Source organism: Rattus rattus, chromosome 9 (genome assembly GCF_011064425.1).
Source record: "Rattus rattus isolate New Zealand chromosome 9, Rrattus_CSIRO_v1, whole genome shotgun sequence".
NCBI classification, from domain to species: Eukaryota; Metazoa; Chordata; class Mammalia; order Rodentia; family Muridae; genus Rattus; species Rattus rattus.
Genome location: NC_046162.1, coordinates 19,283,324 through 19,299,373, shown reverse-complemented (window position 1 = coordinate 19,299,373; position 16,050 = coordinate 19,283,324). Strand labels below are relative to the sequence as shown.

The 16,050-nt window shown below is 46.1% G+C and overlaps 1 protein-coding gene across 3 annotated transcripts in view; it reads left to right on the top strand.

Moving 5' to 3' along the window:
• Tenm2 (teneurin transmembrane protein 2) overlaps positions 1–16,050 on the top strand; it is a 935,438-nt gene that overhangs the window by 832,267 nt on the left and 87,121 nt on the right. For all 3 annotated transcript variants that reach the window (XM_032911994.1, XM_032911993.1, XM_032911992.1), the window contains one exon: positions 3,764–3,910. In XM_032911994.1, the coding sequence (XP_032767885.1) occupies positions 3,764–3,910 (147 nt within the window). The remainder of the gene's footprint in view (positions 1–3,763; positions 3,911–16,050) is intronic.

The following is a 16,050-nucleotide window of genomic DNA, read 5'->3' as shown; positions in this document are numbered from 1 at the left end:
GCTCAGTGGTAGAGCGCTTGCCTAGCAAGCGCAAGGCCCTGGGTTCAGTCCCCAAATCCGAAAAAAAAAAAAAAAAAAAAGAAAGAAATCAGGCATCACATAGTGGTGTGGCTTTGGTTTGTGTAGCGATAACTGCATGTTATCTATGTGAGCTGGAGTGAGGGTGTGAGGTGACAAAAGCAGCCTTGCTGATGTCCCTGCACACTTTGGCTGAGGAGACGTCTAGAGTTGGAGGGGAAGGCTGTTAGAGGAGATGTAGATGGACAGATGGAAATGAATTCTGTTCATTCAAGCCCTCACTGTTAGTCTGAGACCAGACCAGGCCCTGTGAACTCACAACAGTCAACCATGGCTGGGATCTAAGGAAGTCAGGCTTTCCAACCTCAGAACGGTTGTCATTTGAACCTGTGCCACTCTTGGAGGGTGCGGGTAGGGTTCTCCTGTGCGGTTAGGATGTGAAACGGCATCCCTGGCCTCTAACCATGAGGTGGCAAGTGTCATTACCCCCTAAAAAATGACAATCAAGGATATCCCCAGACGTTGCCAGACATCCCCCCCCAGAGGAAGGGAGGGAAATCCTTTATGAATCCTTCGTTAAGGACCACTGGTCCAGGGTGGTGATAGAACCTGAAGGCCCCAGTAGCCATCAGTTCTTTCTAGGTAAGGAAATAAACACCCGAACAGGGGTGCCTTCCAGGAGTCTAAACCAGTCATTTAGAGGCAGGCACTCGAGGAAACCCGAGAGCCAGCCTGGATCTCACGAGACAGAGATTTCTTGGATGCCCAAGTGTGAGCCTATAAGCCAATTCCAACTTCAGTCATAGCGTCCTCTCCAGAGAAGAGCTGCCACCTGATGCCCATTTACCCTCCAGACTAATTACTTCCCAGGTTTTGTTTTTCCTTAAGCAGCAGCTGGCTCTGCACTTTACAAACACAAAGAGTCACCTCCTCAGAAGGCCACCGGCAGAATGAACTTGCGCTAGGGCTAGCTTGGGGTTGCCTAGCAACGCCACGCACCTACCAAGGCTGCTTTCTTCCTCTTCAAGCTAAAAGCAAAGTCCTGTCCATTAATTCCCCGGCTGCCCTGAAACTTCTCAGAGATTTGCCAGCTCCCGCTGTTTCTGTTTTCATCTTCCTCATAGGATGTGGCGAAAACTCGCTACCCTGCCCTGTTTACCTCACTTCAGTTGGTCGGAATGAAAAGAGTAGTGGGGAGGCCTCATTCCATAGAAGAGCATACATATTTTGAGCACATATCTCTGACTGACATGCTGGGGCTCTTGGCAAATTTAAATTTTATGTGGTGGACGTGGGTTTCCTACACAATGAGCCTTCCGTTGAGACTCTGGGCGTGATTTCAGTGAGACAGGAGGCCTCCAAGTAGCTAAATAGCAAAGCACACATACCAGAGACCGTGCTGAGTAAATGTTCAGAGGCCTGTCATTTAGGGCATTCTCTGTGATCTCTTCCCCCACACTCTGCTGGTGGTAACTGGAAGGCAGAAGGTGGCTGCAGATTGACCACGATCTCTCTTTTTTTTTTTTTTTCCCTGAGAACTCATCCAATGTCTCCCGGGCTTTTCCTCCTGAGTTCCATTTTGCTCCCACAGAAGTGTTTGTGGCACATCTCTGGAAGTGAGGGAGGGCTTCCCTTGGAGCACTGTCTCAGGATGTAAGCACTGTCCTGAGACACTGAGAGACATCAGTGGTTCCCCAGGCAGGGCCACAGACACCTCATTGGTAAGAAGAGGTGATGAATCCTGAGCTGGACTTTCTAAGGGGAGGCATGGAGACCAGGATGTGTGTGTGTGTATGTGTGTGCACACACACTGCTAGGGTTAGCACCAAGCCAGCCGCCCTGCTCCAGGCTCCTTGTTTCCTTCTCAGCACAGCTGCCTCCCAGAGACTCCCCCCAGAGAACTTCTCTGTCGCCACACTCTTTATTCTGATCCTAATATGCACAGGATGGGACGGAGCAAGCAGAGACATTTCCTAAAGCAGTCAAACTCAATTGTGGACCTCTCTCCTTAGGAGGAGTCCTTTAAACTCGCGCCACTGACACATGTTCGAATTAGGTTTCTCAGCACCCACATGAGGGGCGCTTGAGGGAGGAGAGACAGGATACCAGGGGAAGGCCTTTGGGACGCCAGGGAGAGATGCACACTTTGATTCACAGGAAGGTTCCGGACCAGTTACCGCTATCGTTCGAAAGCTCTCTGATCCCAGTCAGGTCTGCACTGGTGTAGTTTAAAAACAGATTCAGAAATGAAAGTGGCCACAGAGGGAGAGAGAATTTTCAGGATGTGCAGATAGTTACTTACAGGGACAATTAAATTAATGGTCATGGGGGTATATTCAAATGAGGCAAGAAAATATATCTCTAACTGCACAACTCTGTAACTTTCCCAAATGTCATTGCAACGTACGTTTACAACAGGTAAATTTTACCGTATGTAGATTATGCCTCAATAAAACTGCTCAAAGAAAGAAAAATGAGATGGAAATTAAATAGAGATTCTTGCCAGCAAGTAGGGCACGTACCACAGGTCCTCTGTCTCTCTGTTTCACAAAGGGCCAGAGTGGCTCGGCTGACAAAACTTGCCTCTTCTGCTTGCTCAGCTCCCTTTGTCCAAGCTCAGGGTGCAGGAGTCTATGCTACAGTTGCTGTAGATGCTGGAGCATTTAAGAAATTAAATAGGCTGCTTATTTCACAACAGAGGAAGGGGCATAACGAAAGGAAGAACAGAAAGCCATAAAATAAGAACCTCCCAGACTTCACTGCCTTTCCCCTATAGACACGGATATAGCCTCTGTCCATGTCCCCAGTTCATGGCACCCAGCACCTACTCCTTCCCTGGCCTTTAAATCCTGCTCTAGTTTTAAATCTACCATAAATAGGTGGTGATAAGCAGCCAACATTTTGAAGTGTCCCTTAAAGCTATAACAAGGATAAGAAAATAGCCCAACAGAGCCGTCCAGCTCTTTCTTGGTCACAAGAAGCTCTTGAAAATCATATGTAAATCTATCTTTAAAATTCTACAAGATGGAGGCATTTTGACTCTGGGCTGGTAGGGAATTTTTTTTTCACTTATATTCAGAAGGCACAGAAAAAGAAAGAAAGAAAGAAAGAAAGAAAGAAAGAAAGAAAGAAAGAAAGAAAGAAAGAAAAGAAAGAAAGAGGGAGAGAGAAAGAAAGAAAGAAAGAAAGAAAGAAAGAAAGAAAGAAAGAAAAAAAGAAAGAGAGAGAAAGAAAGAAAGAAAGAAAGAAAGAAAGAAAGAAAGAGAGAGAGAGAGGAAGGAAGGAAGGCAGAAAATTAAGGAGGGAGAGAAGAGAAATGAAGGGAGGGGGGAAGAAGGAAAAGAAGGAAGGAAGGGACGGAGGATAGGTAAATGGCAGCCTCAAGATAGCACACATCATGAGCCACTGGCTAGAAAGCACAGCCTAGCTAGTCCTTTTGTCAGGTCAGCACAGGTGCAGTTGTCTGGGATGTGCACTGAACTCCCTCCCCACTTTGGCAAGATTGCTCTAACCCCTGCACCCAGGTCAGTTATCACTGGGAACCCCTGCATCTGTGCCCCAACTCCGTCTTGCACCTGCATGCGTGGCCTGCTTCCCCCCAACTCTTTGGACAGCAGGTACGGGCCCCACTGTGAGGCTGGCCCAGTGGCTGCCCTGCAGGCTTGTTCCCCTTCTGCATGGCTCCCCTGCTTCCCCAGCGTGGCCTCACGTCCCTCCTTCTCATTCTCTCCATTTCTCCAACCAGATGGCTGCCCTGATTTGTGCAACGGTAACGGGAGATGCACACTGGGTCAGAACAGCTGGCAGTGTGTCTGCCAGACCGGCTGGAGAGGGCCCGGATGCAACGTTGCCATGGAAACCTCCTGCGCTGATAACAAGGATAATGAGGGAGGTGAGCAAGTGTCTTCTAATTCCCATCCCCTCAAGAACAGTGTTATATGTGCTTGCGTCATGACTTACTCTCTCCTGAAAGATCTCCTCGACACTATTGTCCAGTGTTATAATGTTTCCTTTGAAGTGAATATGGTGAAGAACACACATCCTTGGGCCAGGACACTTCAGACACAGGCCAAATAGTCACTGAGGTTTGGTGCTGGCTTTGGATTCTCAAGCACCCATCATTGCAGAGAGGCTCTGGCTAATGCCTTCAGGATGAATGGTCCTGTCAGACCTTTCAGGGTGGCCAGTCATGGTCAATGACAATGGTGGTGACTTAACCTGCACTGGAATGGTCATGAGCCATGTGCCCCCTCTTCCTTACGGCCCTCGGAGATGTCACTTTGCTGACGAGGCAACCAAGACCTGAAGAGCAAGTGGTTCCATTACTTCTAAAGACAATGTAGTATGAAGCCAGGACCCAAACCCAGCTCTGGAACCAAAGGATATTTTGGTCACCCAGCTACAGCCTGTGAGCCAAGTCCAATTAGTGAGGGAAAAGAAAAGGTTTTTAACATTTTCCTGATGCCTGATGGAAAATAATCTAAAGAAGGTTTCATTGTATGGAAAGGTTCATGAAATTTAAATTTCAGTGTATTCGCTGTTTTTTTCTAACTACTTTATTGGTGTATAATTGATACCTAAAAGGCTGCACATATCTGATATGCACATGTTGATGAGTTTGAGTATATATGTATATACATATATTCATGAAAGCATCACTGTGACCAAGACCATAAGCCTCATCATTAGTGCTTATAGTGCCATTAGCACCATATATATTCTTATTTCTCACTGGTGTGGTTGCCATCTGCCCTCTTAGAGAATTTTAAGAACATAGCACAGTACTTTTCACTATTGACACAATGCTTATGGTTTATCAGACCTCAAAAAATGAATTTACCTTGCATGATGAAGCTCTAATTCCTTTAATCCATACCTTTCTCTGTATTGGAAAATGGGAGTGTTCACTTGTTTATATTTTTAACTTTTTAATATGTAATTTCACTGTGCGTGTGTGTGTGTGTGTGTGTGTGTGTGTGTGTGTGTGTGTGTGTGTGTGTGTAGGAGAAGGAGAACATGCGTGCCACAACATACATGTGGAAATCAGTAGATAACTTGTAGGAATCAGTCTTCTCCTTCACCTTTGGATCCCAAGATCAAATTCAGGCCATCTGCCTTGGAGGCAAGTACCATTACCACTGAGCCATCTCATCTGTTCTTGTTTATATTTTCTGTACAAGTGTTCCTTGTCTTTAACCCTAGCCACAGAACTAAGTGGGCTAACACAGTGAGAGATGACACAGCTATCAGGCCTCAACAATTGCTCTGGACACTTTTCAGGATAGGTTTGCAAACCTCTCTTCTGCCACCCAAGTTGTGACCTAGCTAAAACCCTACTTAGTGTCTAAGATCCCACGTGTGCAAGTGGTGTGGCTGAAGAACCACCACATTCTGAACATCTCTGCCGATTGTCCCGGAACATATTCCTGTGTAATGATAGGCCTCCAAAGAGAAGTAGGGTTACATTAGCATGTGGTTCAATCATGTGCTCTTCTAAGTTCAAATACTGTCCATAATATCAGTGTAGACTTGTGGCTAACCCTCACCGAAATGACTCGCAGGTCAGAGTTATGTGAAGTTGAAGTTGTCTCAGGGGTTAAAGGATCTACAAGTATGCCTTCACTGTGACAGCCATAGAATATGGGTGTATCCCCACCCAGCATCAAAGTCACCTCTGCTTCATGGCTCCTGAAGTCAGCCTCAGCTGTTCAAAGTAAGATGCAAGCTGGTGAGAAACAAATGGGAATATTAGACATTCTATTTTTCCTTCTGCTTCATCCTCTTAATGGACATCTTGCAAATTGCATAACAATTGCCTTTGTGTATGTATATAATTTGAGAACAAGCAGGCGTATTTACACTGATACAAGTTTGTGACCATAGAATTTCATAGGCCGGATGTGCTGTGGTACTGTCCTTCACTCATTTCACCCATCTGAAACAAAGCCAGAATAGAAGGCGCTCTCTTTCATTTTTTTAGCAAGGTGAGGCATAAAGGCATGCGGTATTTTTCAGAGTCACAGTCCAATGGCTCTTTGCTTCTGCGTCCCTGGTGATTTCACTGAGTGCTGTGGTTGCTTATAGATCAACTCCTTCTGCCTCCTAAAAGGAGCCACTTCTCTGACCCCTTTCCCTGTTTGGGGTGTCAGCAACTAAAAGCATAGCAAATTGCTGGAGTATGGTATGCAAAAGAGAGATTCCAGGCAGCCGGTGTCCCCAACAATCCCTGTGCCATCTACCTCCCTCTCTGTCAGCCTCACCTGGATCCTGGCTCCCACCCAACCTGAGGCACCTGATCTCCAAGCTGGAGGGCTCGCCTCATAGGCTCAACTCAGGATCCCTTGTAGAGGCAGAGCCCCAGCACTGGAATGGCTAGGACAAAAGCAATGAGACTGTGATCACGCTAAAGATAATAATGGCCTTCTTATGGGAACTATTAAAGCAACCTCCCAAGGAAGTAATTAGCCACCAAGAAGAAAGTCTCTGCACCGTATTTATAAAAAGCAACTCCCAGTTACTTCAGAGTTGCTTATGTCAGGTGAGCGGGGTAGACACCGCTTCTCTCTCACCTGGTGTAAGCAATTCACAATTAAGTGAGTTCTTTTTTTGGAGGAGACGCCTCGGCACAGGGTAGTCTTTCTGTGGTTAATTACTTCCCTAGGAGATGTGCTAAGCACTTTGTTGTTTATTGATAAATATTAAAGTTCCTCTCATCAACCCCAGGCCCAGGGGCAACAAGCTCACCGTTATCACTCTGCATGTCTTTTGGGGGGTGGTTGCCCCTGGATACCCTACCTCTAGAGTACCTGGTTCCATCCAGGGTTGGGAATCCTCTGAAAGGGCTGTATGCTTTAGAAAGCTGGCATTGGGTCAGAGAGGCATCCAAGCAGAACATGAATGCCGGCCCAGGGAGCAGCTGCGAAGAACACACTTGTCATAAATCTCCCGAACCGGGAAGATAATAGAGCATTCTTCCAAAGGGAACTGGAAAAGGCCAGTCCTTCCCCATCTCCAGACATCTGAGAAGAAAGAAAAAAAAAACTCAATTTAAAGTGATGAGTTTTTTCTTTTTTCTTCTTTCTTTTTTTAATTCTAAACTAAGATAGTTATAAACACAAACACAGAAACATTTGAAGTTCTTTACTGACTTCATTAACTGGGGTTGAATTGAATTCCTTGTACTTTCTGTCTATTCCTGAGTAGTTCCAAAAGGACCTAAAGGATTTGATTAAACCCTGAAGACACTGGTCTGACCCCATCACTGAGTTTCAGAACTCATGGGTCTCTGGCAGGGTACAAGAATTTGAATGTCTGGTAAATTTCCAGCTACCTTAGATGTAGATTTTCTTTGAGATCCACAGTCTTAAAACACTCATTTTATATAATGCCTTGATTTCTCTTTCTATGCATCTAGAAAGGCACCAGATAAAATTGCTCCTTTTAAAGACCTGAGGAAATTTGTCACACAAACATTTCCAGTATTCTGCGATAGTCAGCTGAGAAACCCTGTCAGGAAAGGCCACCCTAAGGTTTGCGCACAGCAACACACATGGCGGTCCCCATACTCTGAATTCTCATCACTTTCTACAACACCCCCCAGCCATGTGACTTCTCACATGACCTCAAAAAGCAATGGCCAATTCTGAAGGGAGAAGCTTTTTATGTTATTGTCCCCACCAAAAAAAAAAAAAAAAAAAAAAAAAAAAAAAAAAAAAAAAAGGAAGGAAGAAAGAAAGAAAGGAAGGCAGGCAGGTAGGTAGGCAGAAAAGGAAGGAAGGAAGGGAGGAGAGGGAGGAGGGAAAAAGAGGAGGGAAGAGGAGAGGGAAGGGAAAGAGAGGAGAAGAGAGGAGAGGAGGACACCACTGACAGACCAGCTGGCCAGAGACTGTCTTTTTAAAAGTGAGAGAACTTCACTTGAACCACTAACCCCAATTTGGAAAAGGAGAGACTCAAAGAAATATTTTTGCTTACAGGAGACAAATACCAGCTCATTAAAGTCTGAGAATACACACAACATGTGTGCCAAGTGACAGGCGGATAATATTTAATTATCACCACCAAGACAGAGGTGCGAGCTCTAGTTCATCACAGCCAGGGGTAGGAGAGAGAGCGTGTGTAGATTTCCTCTCAAAGTGGGAATGGCAAGGTGAGGAGGCATCGTTAGACTGTCTGGCCTGGGGAGCCTGCACTCACTCTTTGGAGGCCCCTTTGTCACCCAGGACTTGGAAGCAGGACACCAAGCTTCAATGTGCTAAACGCCTAAAGTCCATCCTTGCATGCATGGGAGTCTGCCTGCAGCTCCCATAGGCTATAGATCAGGTTCCCTATCAAGTTGGTGTACAGGGTGACAGTGGGGTCCTGACCAGGCAGGGCCATGACTTCATCAGCCCACAGCTGGAGGGGCAGACAGATGCTCTTCCTAAGCTAAACTCATCCTGTTACCTCGCATCACTGCCCTCATGCGCAAGACTGCCCTCTCTCCTTTGTTCTTTCTTGGCACAACATAGGATGGCCTCCTGTTCTTCCTTCTTCCCTTCTGTGGTGTCTGCCTAGGTGACACTGGTGCTGCAGCCTCTGGTTTTCAGAGTTAACCTGTGTATCTCAGCTCAGCATGTTACGTTGGAGAGTCTCAGTTTTCTCGTCTGTAAAAATGGGCGTGATTGTGTCAGCTCCATGAGCTAGTGTGATGGTCGAGTGAGCAAATGCATGTCCCGTATTCTATAGATCCGTGCCTTGCAGACTGCATAGGTTGGCTGCTAGCCTTAATTGTGCTCCTGTTAATGCGACTGTCTAGAATGGAGACAGTTGTATAAACAGAATCCAACCGACGACTTTCCCCATGCATAAAACTGGGAAGAGTCTAACCTGTCTCATTTAACTTTAGTGCTGTAGAGCCCCATGGGGACCTTGAAAGTCAAATCTCCTGGTCCCCACCTTTTGAGACTCATTTAAGTCCGGTTTTCAGTGCCACTCTATATGCTTACCAAGCACCCCAGAGAGTGTTCCACAAACCACATTTTGAGGAAAGCATTTTTAAAGACACTTTCTCCTAGAGTGGCTAGCACAGCACTGGGTCATTGTATCTATGCCCCGTGTTGATACCCACTACAATTCCCAGAACACGTGAGGAGTTACACGAGGAGAAAGGAACAGCATTTAAGGAACAAATGATTAGAAGAAAAGGATAGAAATGAGTTAAGTAGCTGGAAGGTAGTAACCTCTTCTCATCTTGTTTTTACTACAGCAGATTCATTTTAACATTTCCCATATGTGTGTCGCATACACTTTAGCCATCTTCTCCCTGTCCCCTTCCTGGGCTCCAAACACACACCTTACACCCACTTCTTCTATCAACTATGTTTTAAAAATATTCTCCATTGCTAGTTGAGGAGAGTGATGTTTGTTTCAGAGTTTAAAAACCCTTTAACTCTATGTCACAAAAGAGTGATTCCATTCCTCCATCCTTCCATGCATATGCCTTAGAATTTATCCATCCACCCACCCATCTACTCATCCATCTCTCCAGCCGTCCAGCCTCTGCTAACTTATTCATTCATGGTTTAACAAACATTTTTGAGAGTCTACCAAGTGTTCAACAACAGAAGCTGGCTTTTGGGAAATGTTGGAACAATCATGGCATATGTTCCAAAGAGCTTGCTGTGCAGCCGAAGAGATAGGATACACAGGGGTTGACATTATTTTGATTATCAGTGCATGAGCAAAGGAAGAGTACCTTGGTAGGAGCAAAGAAAAAGGACTTCCAAGGAACCTGACATTAACAGGATGAGAGGAAGTGCATCTCAAAGTTGAGCCAGGTTTTCATCCCGTCCCTGGGGGGGTATCCTCAAAGCCACAGCAAGGAATGAGCCATGGTAGGGCTCTTCAATCCACCAGAAATGTCTTCATTTCTAAATATAAATTAAACACCATTTCAGTTTCCCTTCAGAATGGTGTTTCCTATTGGGCTCCTTGTCTTGCTCCAGAGGAGACAGCCCTGGGTTAAGAGATGTGGATACTGGCCTAAGCTCTGGGCACGCCATCCAAGGCACTCTAGCCAGGTCTGAATGAGGAGACATAATGCTGGACCGTGTCCAGAGCACTTGAAACAGATGAAATCTGCCCCATGCCCACAGCTTCTTCACCCGCCTTCCCATCCCTTCACCATCCAAGTGAGTTTGATTTGATTCAAGGACGCGATTTGGACATTTACCTTACTTGTTAATTAATACCTCACCTTGTCTGTCTCTTGCCTTTAGCAGAGCCAAGCTAGGGACTTGAGAGACTCTGGTAGACATGGTCGTTAAATCTAAAGAGCCCAGTTTCTTCATCCTGCTAGAGACAATGTTTGGTGAACCCAAGGCAAAACGCCTTGATTAACGTGTACACATATGTTAATCGGTCATGTGGGAGGTGGTTTCAAAGTGTAACTTAGTCCTATTAATTGGTTTGAATGAAGGTTTTCCTCAGATTCCAAAGGCCTTGTGCTAAATGTATCTGGAGCGCATATGCAAGGTCTCAGTTTATTCCCAGATGGGAGAGCCATCCTCCGAAGGCTTGAGAAGAGAACTTGGCCTGCAGGTCTCTGACAATTGGCTGGGCACTGGGTCTCTCCTCTTTAGGAAAAAAAACACAGCAAGCCCAGATTAGATAGCAGGGGAGGGCATGACAACAGATGTCTGATGTCTTTCTACATGTCCACTGAAGTAAGATCTCTGAAAGCATGGGAAGGGTAGACCAGATAATCCACCCATGGGAAACGGTGAATTGAGGTTTCCTGATGTTTAACTCATTAAGTGTACCAGCACTGGGCTGGATCTCCTAAGTACCAGGATAAGAGTGAACCCTGAGCGGGCGGGTCTCTGCTTCTAGTCCACTTCATGATTCTTGATGCTCTAACCCAGGAGGTAGGGGTCACGTTTAGTGTGAATCAGACCCATTATATCCTCAGCGGTTTCTCACACAATTAGAATCAAAGCAAATGTTGGCTTCAGCCTGGATAGAGGGCCTCCTGACTATCCTTCCCCTACCCTCCCTACAAGCCTTGCCTCAGCCTCACCGGGCTGATCCTCACACCCGTTATGCTATGTGTACAGCAGGATCTTTGCTGGCTCGGGACCCAAGGTCTCCAAGCCAGAATCTGTTTGCAATGGGTTTCCTCTCATCCTTCAGTTCTTGATTCAGATAACCTTTGCCCTCCTCTTTCAGATCCCCATGTACTGTCTCTCTAGCATGAATGCCACTCTCCCAGCTTTCCCTATGTAGACCTTTCTAGTTTTGCTGTTTTGTCTTGCAGCCTATACGTTCTGAATCTCTTTCGCCATGTTACAACCGTCTTTTGCTGTCTTCTAGGGACTAGTTTTTACTCACCCTCCGGATATCAAAATAAAAGGACGCTTAAGTCCTTTACATAAATTAGGGTAGCGTTTGCATCTAACCTGCATATGTCTTCCTGTGTGTTTAAATCATTCATCTCTAGATTACCAGTAATACTTGCTATCATGGGATACTAGGTACATAATTGCTATACGGTATTATATCTACAGAATGGTATAAAAGAATAGTGTGCGCCGGTTCAGTACAGAAAAAAAAAAGGGTTTCCTCTGCATGTGTCTTATTCATTTGTGGTTGAATGCATGAATGGGAAGCCCAAAGTGGGGAGGGGCGACTGTATTTCTATTTTACAGAAACAAACATGGGGACTCAAGAAAATAAGACTCAAAACAGGCCTTTCAGCCAGCTTCCAGGATGCAAAACTTTGCATCTTTAAAGCCATTGTCTCATTCCTTCTAAAACTCTCACAATGGATGCTTCCAGAGAGGAATAATGCAAGGGCAAAACTTGTATTAGAACTCAAAGGAAATGAAATAAATAAATACTTCAGAGATAAAATGTCCGCCCGCCCCCCCCAACTGAAACCCCTTTCCTAGTGAAATGGATTTGACCATCAATTTTTTTAAGGCATTTAAATTAAAGTTCATGCGTTTACCCAGCATAGCACCTTCAGTCTTTCCTAATCAAGTCTTCCGTACTTTAAATGGTTATTAAGTGTCTCTTAAGAGATTAGGCTTTTTTTCACCTGATTAGATGACAAATCCAATATTCATCATAAAATTGCAATGAAGACGCCTAATCTGTAAAATGCTAATCAAGGGGCTGGACAGATGCACAGTGGTTAAGAGCGCTTGCTGCTTCTGCAAAAGCCTAGCACCCAAGTCGGGAAGCTCACAAACACCACAACCCTAATGTCAGAGGCTCCAACACCCTCTTCTGGCTTCCACAGACACCGCACCATGTCCACCTTCTCATGCATGCTTTTTTTTTTTCCCTTAAATAATTTTTTTTAATATTAGTCATTTAAATCACTAGAGATTATTTTAGGGAATTAAAGGATTAAACCAGGTTGAACAAGTGGTCAGAGGGTAACATTTATGTCATTGAATTGGCTTCTGGTAGTTTTGTCCCAGCCAGGGGGTTATAGCAAATCCTTGCCTTTTCTCTGTGACCACTACCTAATTCCTAGTGTGACACCTTAGTGCCATTTTTATTAGTTCTGTCTCCTCCACAGTCTGGGTCCAGAGCAGCAGTTTCCGATCCAGGAGACTTTGCTCTCCAGGAAGTCTCCAGTTATGTCTGGAAGCGGTTTCTTAAGTGATGATGGACAGGAAATGCTCCTAGGCTAAGCCTCAGTTGCTGCTAGCCATCCTTGTGTGTAGAAAAGCTGCCCACAGTAAGGAGTAACCAGGCCCAGCATGGAAATAGCTGTGAAGCTGAGAAACATTCCCTCCAGAAGCACAGCTGCATAGGGAAGCCACTTAGTCCCAAAATAGAAAGCCTTTTGCCCTGATGTCAAAGGACATGATGCCCCAGCTCTGAGAGGCATTAAACACTTCCCTGGTTCAGGCATGTCCCGAGACTTCACCAGTATGGCCCAAATTAGCCATGATCATAACTTTGAAAGAGAAGTATAGCAGCTTGCTCGAGGTCCCAGGGCCACGGCACAGCCCTGCCAGGACTCTGCTCAGGTGGAAGGCCACTCCGGCCCCTGAGTACTCTGCCCATTATCAGAGCAGGACAGACCCGAGGGCCGCTGTGCCTCAGCTCCACAGAAACGCAAGTTCCGAACGCGCTGAAAACCACCATCAGCATTAGCTCTCCCCCCCCCCGAACCCCCCCAGCTAGGGGTTTGGAATGCACTTTTTCCTATAAAGTGCTTACGCGCTGGAATGCCAGGGGCGAGCAGGGGAAACTGGAACAGTTGGACTCTAAAGAGTGAGGCGTTCTCTGCAGCGCAGCATGAGCAGCTGCCCAAGGCCTGTGCTCTTTTCTTTGGTTTTCCATCTTCTCAGCCAAGAGCTCTGGGGGATTGGAGAGAGGCCAGGGCGGTGGTAGCCAAATGTGAATCCAAAGACAATGACAAGGTTTTCCCAGCCCTCTCTGCTCCAAGCCTCTCTTTCAACTTGCTCGCGGCAAACAGCAAGTTTTTATAGGGCAATTCTCTTACTTCCCCCTCTTCTTAAGGACTGTCATTATAAATCTGTCCCTCACCATCCTACACCCTCCCACCCCGGTGCGCACACACAGCTTTCTGACATTCTGAGGTCATACACACTAAAGGACATCCTTTCATAGAATCATGGGATATTTCCTCCGTGGGTATCTGGGACTATAGGTACAAAAAGAATAAACTATATACTACTCCCAAGCATGGTAATATGTTGCGTGAAATATAAAAAAGCACTCCATGCTCGCACAGACTCTCCTACTCAGAGCCCTGAAAGCGCTCTCTCCTCCCCACGGCTGGCTGCCACCAAACCCGACCAACACTCCCAAATTTCCACGGCTAGCTGGGGTGTACTTCTCTCAGACCCATGCTCTGCCGCCATACCTTTCTCTGGAACTCAGTTGAGTGAAGGAAAACACCACACAAAACTTATTTTAAAATCAACAGGTAACACAATCGCTGGGCCCAGAAACTAGCAACCTAATTTTGTAAATCCTCCCCCGCCTTTCCTCTTCCTCTCCCCAACCAGGAAGTCCCGCCTCCTTCTCGCCCAGTGATTGGTCCCTTGAAATCTTTATTCATTAGGGGAAGGTTCTGCCACAGTGGTATGTGCCTATAATCCCAGCACTTGAGAGGCTGAGGCAGGAAGATCTTGAATTTAAGGCCACACTAGGCTACATGATGACACTCTGTCACAACCTAACCAAATTAAATATTTTTAAGTTAAAGACTGAGGCAAGAAGTTTAACTCACCCCAGGCTACCTAGTGAGTTCCAGACCAGACTGGTCTAGAGCCACACCTCATCTCAAATAAATAAGTAAATCTTAATTTTTAAGAAATATCGTGGGGTTGGGGATTTAGTTCAGTGGTAGAGCGCTTGCCTAGGAAGCGCAAGGCCCTGGGTTCGGTCCCCAGCTCCGGAAAAAAGAACCAAAAAAAAAAAAAAAAAAGAAAGAAATATCGTGAAATTATATATTAGAAAGACGGAAAAGCATTGTGGGTAAAGGGACTAGAAATTGAAAGACCTGTATGAGGGAACAGCAGTGATCCTTGAGCACCTCTGTGATGGTTTGAATATGCTTGGCCCATAAGAGCAGTACTGTTAGGAGGTGTGGCCTTGTTGGAGGAAGTGTGTCACTATAGGGGTGGGCTTTGAAGCTCTGTCCGTCCAGTGCCGGAGTCAGTTTTCTCCTGGCTGCAGCCATATCAAGAGGCAGAATTCTCAGCTCCTCTTGCGCCATGCCTGCCTGATTGCTGCCATGTTCCTGCCTTGGTAATAAGGGACTGAACCTCTGAACCTGTTAACCAGCCCCAGTTGAGCATTGTCCTTATAAGAGTTGCCTTGGGGTTGGGGATTTAGCTCAGTGGTAGAGCGCTTGCCTAGCAAGCGCAAGGCCCTGGGTTCGGCCCCCAGTTCCGAAAAAAAGAAAAGGAAAAAAAAAAAAAGAGTTGCCTTGGCTGTGGTGTATTTTCACAGCAATGAAAACCTAACTAAGACAGTCTCCAAGGAGGCTGGGGCCCTTCCAGTAGAGTCCACGAGGAGAATGGAAGAGTGGGCTACAGGGCTGCAAACAAGGCAGATGCATGCGTCTACCATGGAAGCATGGTGCTATGTTAGAGCATTGTGTCACATCTAAAGTCTTAGCTTTGCCTCCCTCCACATAGCACCTTATTCTCTAAAACCATGCCCAGGCCTTTCACTCAACTGGAATATCATTTTTCTGCTTGAGTCACTTCTGAACACACACCCATGCCTATAAGGAAGTATGGCCTCTTTCTGTATCTGTCTACTGCGTGTGTGGACAGCCTATCCCCGTGGAGAGAAGAGGCAGGCAGGCTGATAAAGAAGTGCAGGGACCAGAGAACTCTATGGTCATGTTTAGGTTCCCCAGGAACAGCATGAACTCACGCCATTCCATCTCTCTGAGCCTCGATTTTGTTCTCTATAAAATGAAGTTAAGGCTAGCTACTACCTTGAAGGGCTTGAGAAGCCACTGTTGAGTTAATGCAGAACACAAAGCAAATGTGAGTCAAATTCAGAATCATCCACAAGCCACAAGCATAGACTGTTAGGACCCATTGCTAGAGCGTGGATTCGGTGGGTCTGACGTGGGGCCCACAGATGCGTGTTTGTAATAAGCGCCCACGTGACACTGACACTAAGAGCCTCTCACGCATCATTTCAAGGAAAACTCAGGGTAGCAGGCAGCGATATCTCCAAGCATGGCAGTCCCAGGCCCACCTAATGAGAAAAACAGGCCAAGCAATTCCTCATCTTGAGGTAACGGTAACTTGACTGGCGCAAGGACCACGGCAGCATCTCTAGGCTCACATAGACCTGTGACACAGAGGTACAGTGGTGGAAAGGGTTAAACCCTTTCAGAAGGGTTTGAATAAGAAGCAGGTATGGGAATAAGCCATCATCCTGGGCCCTTGGACAAGCAGTACTAATGTTATCACCTGCCAGCTACCACGATCTATTGCAGTGGCCGTGCCACTAACTTCTGGCACGCTGACTGTCACACGTGTT